Genomic DNA, 10696 nt, shown 5'->3' on the forward strand with positions numbered 1-10696 from the left:
TTTTTCTATTACGGGCAAAGCCGTGCGGGTATTAAAAATAAAAGAAAGGGAAAATTTCCTAACAGGGTTTAATGGAAAAACATTTTAATTCAATTATTATCTAGATGATTTTCTTTGCAAATGTACAAAACTCAAAATTAAATAATAATTAAACCTAATAATAGAAAGGGAAAATTTCCTAACAGAGTTTAATGGAAATTCAATTCAATTATTATCTAGCTGGTTTTCATTGCTTGCGCATGAAGTTTTTAAATCTGTATCTCAGGACCAGAGTAAAGTAAGTTCAAGAACGGCAATTTTCAGGTTATTACTGCATTTGGCTTGGATCTTAGTCTGTATTTAACCCTAACAGCGTAACTCTATATGAAAAAAAATGTCCTTCCTAATTACTCACCAGTGTTAAAAGGGCGCGAGTCCCAGCCTTTGCATGCACCAGACAAACGTCCTTACACTTTCCTGAAAAGTAGTGATAATGTGACTTTTATTAGTTTTGTTTTAAATTACACAAATGAGCAATAATTAAGAGTAGCAAAAAGGCTACAAATTTGAAAAAGTTATTGATAGAGATTCGAAATTGATAATTTGGCGTTAATACTCCTTTTTAAAGAGTCTTATAAAAAATATTTCGAAACGAAACTTTCAGTATCTTAACACCTCAGCTTAGAAAATACATTAAGAAAAACGATATGTATATCTGATTAGAATATTTGGTTTCTCAATAGATTGATAGAATTTTCTAGAATAATACAGAAACTTTTCTAATTCCTTTTTCTTGCACTCCAAGTTAAGAAACTTCCTTTTTCTACTCTCAGAGTTCTTTTCAAGTACTAAAACATGTTTAATTAAAATACCTTTTCAAAAATAGCATACATTTTCTTTTCTTTCCAGGAATGGGATTATGTTATTAAATTTTCAAATATAGTCTAAGAAAGTAGCATTTTTGCTTTCTTCATGGACTAAGACCTTTCTTTTGCGAATGCTACAAACATATATACTTTTTTAATTAAAAGTCAGTAAGAATTTTTAAAGCCCTCTTTTTTCATTTATATGTTTCATGTTTGCATAACTACTTACTATTCACATGAGTGATCACATCTTGCCTGATTTTTTATGAATAACTAACTCTTTAAAGGAATATCTTTTTAAAAAGTGGCAGATTTACAATATGGGTACAAATAATTGGTTGTACTGAAGAAAAGAAGTTGGTTTCAAAATAATAAAAATATATTGTCACAGTTAATAAATAAAAATGTTGAGAGCAAAATTACTTTTGCACGAACAAAGAGCAAAAAAGATTGGTCTGGAGCAGTAAAATTAACCCCTTGTCAGTGTTGACTGAATCTAGTTCGGGCAATTTGAACGTGGTTTTAATCAGGTTCCACCCGCAAAGGGTTAAATCTTTATATATAACGAGCATCACATGACTTCCTTTTACGCTAATTTATGATAATAGTGCCTTGGTCTTGGAGTAAGCAAAACAACACTTCAAATATTTTCATCCCCAAGTTCGTTGCGAACCGAAGCAAAAAAAAAAAAAAAAAATTTTTTATACAGATCAATTTAACCAATATTGGAAATTTTAATTTGATTCAATGGTTAACTCTCTAAATATCGCCAATAATAGCCAAATTGAAACTAAATTTAAAAATTTAAAAAAAAAAACCTTCAAATTTGTCGCCAAGTTGGCGACAAAACTTGGCGACCGAAAGCTTAGCGATATATTGCCAAGTGTTTGCCAAATTACCAAATTATAACATCACTTGAGTTTGCATTGAAATTAACAATGACTTCCTCCCCAAAAAAAGTGTAAAAGACCCACTTTAGAACATCTGAATGCAAGTAAAAGAAGAAGTGCACAACTAGACCCCACTACGTACCAAATTTCAACTTTCTAGGACATACAGTTTTTGAGTTATGCGAGATGCATACGCACATACTCACGTACATACGCACGTACGGATGTCACGAGAAAACTCGTTGTAATTAATTTGGGGATCGTCAAAATGGATGTTTCGGGAGTCTATACGTTTTTAGGCATATATCCACGTGTGGTCGGGTTGAAAAAAACTCAATATTCATTCGGGGGCGAGCAAAATGGAAACAAAGACCGATTTTTGGGTGAACATTTTTTCGCGCGAGTGAACACAATACTTCTTTTACTTCGAAAAAGGAATTAAAAATGAATGTTTGTATATATGTATGAATGAATGCCTTGGATAGACTCGAAAACTACTCGTCGGATTTCGCCAAACATTTCCCAGCTTGTTTGTGTCAACCTGGGCAATCAAGAGACCATTTTGAAAAAATAAAACTATCTCCACACTTACCTTCAAACTTCTATTGGTTCTATTAGCGTCCTGTAAGAGTGTTTTTCACCAGTCAAAACAGGATTCTCATTATGAGTATTAGGTATCTTATTGGCACATTTGCTTTAAATATGACATGTGAGGAAAACAATATTTATCAAACTGATCAATATTTATGGCATCTCCTCTTAACAAAAAATCTCAGTTTAAACATAAAATGGCCCGTGATGTTAAAATGGCCGTGATGATTTAAGGAGCGTTTATGAAAAGCAGCAAGGTTATTATTATTATTTTAAAATACTGAATGTTTGTTTTTAAAGATTCAATTTCAACTTAATTATTTACTGCAACATAAAACTGATGGTACCTATGCCAGAAAAAACACTTCACTATAAAGAACGAAAAAATATTTCATTTAAATGTTGTCCAATTAGTTTAAAGTACAGAATAGAGAGTTAAAACATATTATTTCATATAGTATTAACCTCTTCATGGACGAAGAAGTAAATAAGTTCTAACTCATTTAATTATATCTCGTGAAAAAGAACCTTACCCAAAATGAGCGTTTCCTTAGATCTACAGAGCTCTGAATAGTTCTTTGAAAGTGTATTCTTCAATGGTTATTCAGCTTGTGAAACATAGAACTGCCATTATTTTTATTATTATTGTAGTTTCATTTGAAACTTTAATAATGCTTTTGTCTATTATCGTAGTCAACATTTTTGATTTAGGTACTGTACAATTTTCAGGAACGTTTTACGAACTGTTATACCTAGTGCAGAAGTTTCTGAATTGGAAATTTCACGACGCTGCTGTAATTTTTACAACACATTTTGCGAAAACTACTTATGGTAAGATCCATCTCAATTCAACAAGAGGCGTAACATGATGGTCTCCGATTTTTTAGACTTTTACGTATGTTAAAATTCATAAAAAATTAAGATTTTTTTTAACCCCAAAAAAATCCTGGGCCGGGATATAGGCCGCCAAAGATGGCGGTCATGTCATGATTTCTCACTGTTCTGTCATGGGATCATCACTAAAATCTTTAAAATACATTATCTCAGGAAGGGATATAACATATTTTCTTGCGGTTTGTTTTATTTAAAAGGATATTTTTTTTTTGTTCAAAAAAAATATGCAACACTTTGAAATATGGGCTTTAAATGAAATACACCGCCAACTCAGCAATTCCAGCCAAGGACTGCAGTTTCGTGCTTATTAGCGCTAATCAGCCCGGCATAGGAAGTGACTGAGATGGAGGTGGAAAACCTCTTAAGGAAACCAAGAGTGACAAACAAACTGGTAGCTAATATAAAATTAGCACTGACCAGACGAGTGACCTAAGCAATGGTTCGGTTCAACTCAAAGATTGAATGCAATACATGGTAATTTAAGTAAGTTACCGCCCTATAGTCAGGGCTAAGGAAGAAATACATGAAATACACCGCCAACTCAGTCATTCCAGCCGAGAGGTTTTCCACCTCCAGCTCAGTCACTTCCTATGCCGGGCTGATGAGTGCTAATAAGCACGAAACTGCAGTCCTTGGCTTGAATGACTGAGTTGGCAGTGTATTTCATGTATTTCTGCTTTAACCCTGGCAATAAGGTGGTAACTTACTAAAATGTGCTTTAGTTTTTTTTCCATAGTCTTTTTTTAAAAAAAGTAATTTTTTTTTTAAATTTTTCTCAAAAATTTTAATTTTAAACATTTTAATTTTTTTTTAGTTTATTGGTACTACTGAGCACTACGTTTCCTGAAAAGGAGAGCTTCCACTTCTTCGTTTAAAAGATTTTAGAGGCATTTGAAAAAATGGGGTTTATAAGGAACTCTTAACGTAACGGCAGACCTGAAACATCAAAAAAAAAAAAAAAAAAGATTCAACAAGTGGCCAGAAAACACTTTTGATTAAGTTATATAGCGAAATTTGCGTGGGGAAATGCAGCCAATTATCTGGAGACTGAGTTCTTGTTTCCATAAAAAATAAAACTCCTGGATAAAGACTCAGAATGTAAATTTCGCTATATAACATAATTAAAAGTGTTTTCTGTCCACTTGTTGCGATTCTAAAATCTCTTAAACAAAAAAGTGGAAGCTCTGCTTTTCAGGGAACGTAACACTCAGTGGTACTGAAAAACAGTAAAAAGATGAAAATTTTTAAAGTAGGCATTTTGAGAGAAATAAAAAAAAATAAAAAAAATAAATAAATAAATAAATAAAAATAAAAATAAATAAAATAAACTTTTTTTTTTCAAAAGACTGGCAAAAAACTAAAGCACGTATTTCAAAATAATGCATATTTTTTTAAACAGGAAACTATATTCTTTTAAATAATACAAACCGCAACAAAATGTGTTCTACCGTTCCTGAGATAATGTACTTTAAAGATTTTGACGAAAATCCCATGACAGGATAGTGAGAAATCATGACAGGACAGTCATCTTTGGCAGCTTGTATTTCGGCCCAGGAGTTGTTTTGGACAAAACAAAACAAAAAAAAAGTATTTCTTTTTTTTTTTTTTGAATTTTAACAAATGTTGAATTCAAAAAAATCGGAGACCGTCATGTTACGCCCCTTGTTGAATTGAGATGGATTCTGCCTTACATTCTTTTTTCATCTTTGATCTAATTTTTTACTGCTAAAATGATTCCACCACGTTTGTAATTAGTTAGTAGTTAATTATTACAGCAGATTTGAATACAGATTTCTTAGTTTCCTTATATTTTGTACTAATTAACTTTTAAAAGCACATTATACTGCTGAAATTCCTTAATACAAATCTAGCATTATTGCATTACTGGCTGTAGAATTCACACTGATCATATTCTCACAGTGTATGAGTAAAAAACATCAGGGTCGTCTGCAAGTCGCTTGTGGTCATTCCCATTCAACCTTTCAAGAAAAATGATAAATGCATGGAGCCATTTTTCTCGACAGAAGCGGAAATTATGTTTCATTCAGCCAATAAAAGTCAATTGTGTGGCTGAATGATAGCCAATTTACTATCTTCTAGTGCCCAATTGAGCTGTGGTAAAATGAATAACAAAAGCAGTAGCATAGTGCGAATATTGAATACGTGTTATTTCTCAAACTTTTCAAACGCAGAAAAATTAATTGATATTTTAACTAGGCAATGTAGAGGAAATAAGGTCAGAATGAATTAAACTATAATCTGCTTAACATATTATTTATACTCAAAATCATTGTTTTTACAGAACTTAAAATTTATCGATGTCTATAAATATGACATTATAGTTCAAACCTAAAACTAATGCTTTAGGCCGTTCGCAGGTAGCCATGGCTTTACATTTACAGAAAGGTTTTAACAAATTGCAGCTTAGACATACATTTTCGGTTTATGCTCAGTTTCGCCGGAATGCAATTTTCCTCCCCCCTGTGTTTCAGTTTCAATCATACATTTAATATTTTTAAGGCGGGGGAAGGGGAGGGGGAACTGCATGCAGGCGAAACTGGGGGCACACCATATTTTTAATGATAGTTTTATTTAATGAATATCTTATAAAAAAGCTTTAAAAAATTCTTGTTACAAGCTTTGGTCATGTGGAATTTCAACGTTATTAGTTTAGCTTTACGTTCAGCTGTGTCTATCAAATAGTCTTGCTTTGGAATCAATACCGAATGATGATTTTCAAGTGTGTTTCTTGTAAATGTTCATGAAAAAATAATAAATGTAATTTTTTATTCTTTCAGGGTGAACGTACATTAACCGAAACATTGCTGAAGCTCCATACCTTAAAGCCTCAATGACATGGTATGTAGACGAAAAAAAAGAGTTGGAGAAAAATGCAAATACATCAAAAATGAGACTGGCTAGCAGGATTGTGTTGTTGCTGTTCTCTATTTCCGTGGTATCCATCATTCTGATTGGTCGATGTGGGTTGAAACTGGAAGAAGAACTTCTAGTCGAGAGCTCGGCGTCGGGTCCTATGTCGCCTGATGTTTTGGGTACTTCATTCCAACTAAACAGCAATGAAGAAGAGTCAGAAGGCAACAGAAACGACCACAGCGAATACCAACTTGAAATTCAACGCCTTCAAAATGAAATAGAAAACTTGAAAAAGCAACTGGATTCTTACCATAAGCTGCATGAAGATATCCAGCCTATTCCTATAAAAAGTGTATCCTCACACAACCTTTTGGGCGTGGAAGACTGTGGGGAATTCATTGAAAAACAGATTGAAGCTTCTGAACTGAAACATGGTGTGCAACTCAACAACGAGTATGAAATCATTCCATTTTCCCATTTTACATTTAGTCGAGTTTATCCTGTCGATCTCAGCTTAGGAAAACGTGTCGTTGAAAAACCAATAGGTTACAAAAGAAAAGATTTGTTCGAAGTCTTTGTCAGAGCTTTGGAGGTTGTGAATAAAGATCGCCAAGGTAAGATGAGGTACACTTTTGATGACTTCGTCGAAGGAGTTTACAGAAATGACCCGACAACGGGAACACAGTATTCTCTTTATTTCAGAGAAAAAAATATTTCAAGAACTTACAGAACTGTGAAAATGATGAGACCATTTGCTCCGATACAGATCCTGAGTGACGAATCGGAAAAAACGGCCAAGCAGCTCATCAACGTAATCCTACCCTTATCAGGACGAATTGAAAAATTTCGCAGTTTTATGGACAAATTCGTCAAAGTGGGTATTCGCCATGATAGGCGAGTTTTTCTTACCGTAGTTTATTTTGGTACTGATGGATTACATGATGTTCAGAAGATACTGACGAAGGTAGCACATGATACTAAATTCAGAAACTTTAAACTTCTGACTTTGAACGATACTTTTTCGAGAGGAAAAGGTTTACACGTTGGTGCTCAACATTGGAACAAGGGGGATGTGCTCCTTTTTATGTGTGACGTCGATGTGATATTTTCAACCAAATTTCTTGAACGATGTCGGCTTAACACAGCTCCTGGGAGAAAAGTGTATTACCCCATAGTATTCAGCTTGTACAATCCTTCCGTCGTATACTCTTTACAAGGTAAAGAAGTTCCTTCAGAATCTGAACAACTTCTTATTTCTAGAGATACTGGATTCTGGCGGGATTTTGGATATGGTATGACGTGTCAGTACCGCAGTGACTTTCTGGATGTTAAAGGTTTTGATGAGAACATCATTGGTTGGGGAGGCGAAGACGTTATGCTCTACCGGAAGTACGTGCGAAGCAAGCTGATGGTTATAAGGGCCACAGATCCTGGTATATTCCATACGTGGCACGAAAAGAAATGTGACAATCTGGGACTGGCTGTGGAACAACAAAGGGCATGCCTGAGGTCTAGAGCTTTGAGTGAGGCGTCACATGCACAACTTGGATTGCTTGCGTTCCGCGATGAACTATCCAATCCAAATGAAGAAACTACTATTCTGTCTTCTAATGCATCAAGTGTTTCAGGTTTTGGTGTTGACCAGAACAAAACAAAACCTGAGAAATAACTAAATTTTGTCCCCCCCCCCCAACCCCACAAAAAAGAGCTTGTAAAAATAAAAACAATTTTTGATGTTTAAGTTTTTTCACTTCACATACTTTATAACAGTAGGTACCTAGAGCAAAAAGTGTCAACTCAAAAGAAATTACTATACAATCCATTAAATAACTAATTTTAAATGAAAATATTGACCATCTCAGGATAATTCTTGCTAGAAGGAGGACTTATATTAATTATCACTTTAACTTTGATATTTTTGTAAATACATTCTTGTAGTCAATTGGTAATCCCACATTTACTTGCTACTGCAATCTGATATGTTTTTTCCCCCCTCTCAATCAACAATTAAAAAAAAAAGAATTAGCAAAAGTATTCCAATTTCGAACGTTCAATATTTGAATAAAATTCTTTTTAACAAATCAATCAACAGTGTAATACATAATTCAATCACAGACAATATGAGAGCATAACGCATGATTTAAAATGGATCATCTTGCAGAATTAAGAATTATTTTCAAAATTATAATAAATAATAATTTTATATTTATTCAGATTATTTAAACCATTTTTGGTTTCTTTACGTGAAAATTTTATTCAAAAACGTCGGCGTAATTTGTGTAATCAAATCTTGAATTTTTGACACCACTAGATATACAAGTATCTGGCGGATTGTGAAAAGAAATAAAATATTATTTCTTGCTAAAAAGTTTCATTTCTGTGGGAAAAGAATAAGCTTATTTTATTAAACGTATGTTCTCCCATAATTTAATATTTTTTCTAAAAGTAAATTAAAAAAAAAAAAAAGATTGGGTCTTCGAAATCCTTTTTAAGACATTTGTCATGATTTTCAAATCTCTATCCCAATATGATGTTTAAAAAAGGCACTAAGCTTAATTCTTCACTTCACTAGTTTTAATTTTAATTATATCATGTTGCTGAGTTAATTTTATTTCTTTCCTGTAATAATAAATCTTTCTTCCATGAAAAGCAATAAGACTTAGCGATAATTCTAAGAATTTGAAATTTATCTAATCAGTTACGATGATCAAAAATTTGTAAAAATAGCATCGATCATTCCGAAAATAGCTGTAAAAAAATTTTTTTAATCGCATCCCTGAATGCATTAAATATAAAATTACTTTCATTTTTTTTCAAATAAATGGATTAATAAAAGTAATAAGAAGTAACAAAAAATAAATTGATGCATATTACGAAAAAATTGCAAAATGAAATAGTTGTTGACGTTTCTATGACAGATTTGCCAGTACTAGGAGATTGAAAGACCTTTTGGCATCCTTTTATAAAATTACTAGTAATTTCTGTTTGTGTATAGTAACATTTTTTTTCATCAAAAGTTTGTCAGAATGAAATAAACCAGCTATTACAAGTTGATTAGCCGACATCTTTTTCTCTCTCTCTCTCTCTCTTTAGGAGCAGTATGCAATGTATAACCAACATTGTTGATCGTAATTGTGTGCGAGCGTCACTTGATGTGCACAATACTTTCGTCTTCAAATTTGGTGAGATATAAACAAGCTGTCATCAAATTCGAACCAATTTATCGCCCCTTTGGTCCTACTTCATCCATTACTTAACGTTTCATTTCAAGTTGAAACTTGACCCTCATCGGATCAAAAACAGTATAACTTCTAAAATTTATGACACTAAAAATAAAAATTCATTTTGTTTGTTTAATTAAAATTATTACAACCAAAAATTGGTGATAAATCAAACACCAAGCCGTCCATTATGCAAACTTTAAACTAAAAATAAGCCATTCATCCTGGAATCAGCTTAAATTGAAATGTTTTCATTATTTCTACGAAAATAAAAACATTAAATTAGAATCAGTAGGAATAAGCAGAAACATGTGGATGAACAGCGCAATTAATGAATTTTCGATTTCAGTTAAAATTATTCTGCCATTATTCATTGGAAGCATAAAAGTAAGACAAATAAAACGAAATTTTATTTCTTACAAAAACCAGTAGATGAATTGCCAAAGTTTTAAAAGAAATAATACCCAGCTTTAATAGCATAAAATGCAAAATAATACTTTTTTGGAATCTAACCCTAGAACGAACCTTGCAAAAGTGGTGTACTATCCATTTGTAATTTGATGAATATATTATTCCAGTGAAACTGAGAAATAGAAAGCAGTACAGGGCCATTCCAGCGTTACGTGTGTGACTTTTTGACACCATTTCTTTGAAAAACAAAACAATAAAAACCAATATGATATTTTTAAAAATATTTCTTAATCGTTTCTATTGGACTAACAGAACACAAGTAAGTTTAATGGCAGTTTTTTTTTTCATAGGTTAATTCTAAATTTTTTAATAAAGTTTTAAATGCAGCGTTACGTGTGTGACTCGTAAAATCTGAAAAAAAAAAGCTGTATGTCATATTATTTCGTAATTTCCTGTGAAGTTTAAATGATAAATGAACAGTATTTTTTGTGCATGTGTCTAAGTATATCAAGTAAGTATTCCATAAGTATTTTTTTCTACAGCTCGTACAATATATTAGAGTGTTGTGTGTAACTGTGTGCAGCAGTTGATGAGGATTTCCTAATACAAGTCCAGTTCACGTCGGATCTTTGTGAAATTGCGCGCATGGGTTATTTGGTGCTCAGGAACTCACATGGAGATTTTTATCCTCCTGGGGGGAGCTTTGACCCTCCCTCCCTAAGGGGTTGGTTTTCCTTATTCAAATTTAGATTACATCGGATCTTTCCCAAATTTTGCTCAGAGGTCCTTTGATGCTCAAGAATTCACATAAGGGTATTATCGCTCCCCCCAATGGAGGGTCAACCCCCTTAGGGTATTTTTGCCAGAAAATTCGTGAAACCGGATAGTTAGGCCTATTATTAACAATGATAATATTTTTTTTAATTAAAAAAGCCTAAGACGTCTGAATTTAAACTTTGAGACATAAAAT

General features: G+C 32.7%; 1 protein-coding gene across 2 annotated transcripts in view; it reads left to right on the plus strand.

Moving 5' to 3' along the window:
- LOC129224647 (chondroitin sulfate N-acetylgalactosaminyltransferase 1-like) overlaps nt 1-7788 on the plus strand; it is a 154694-nt gene extending 146906 nt beyond the window's left edge. For both annotated transcript variants that reach the window (XM_054859130.1, XM_054859129.1), the window contains exon 2: nt 6019-7788. In XM_054859130.1, the coding sequence (XP_054715105.1) occupies nt 6072-7763 (1692 nt within the window). In that variant the 5' untranslated portion in view covers nt 6019-6071 and the 3' untranslated portion in view covers nt 7764-7788. The remainder of the gene's footprint in view (nt 1-6018) is intronic.
- Nucleotides 7789-10696: the final 2908 nt, after the last annotated feature.

The sequence above is a fragment of the Uloborus diversus genome, chromosome 6 (assembly GCF_026930045.1).
Source record: "Uloborus diversus isolate 005 chromosome 6, Udiv.v.3.1, whole genome shotgun sequence".
Classification (NCBI taxonomy): domain Eukaryota; kingdom Metazoa; phylum Arthropoda; class Arachnida; order Araneae; family Uloboridae; genus Uloborus; species Uloborus diversus.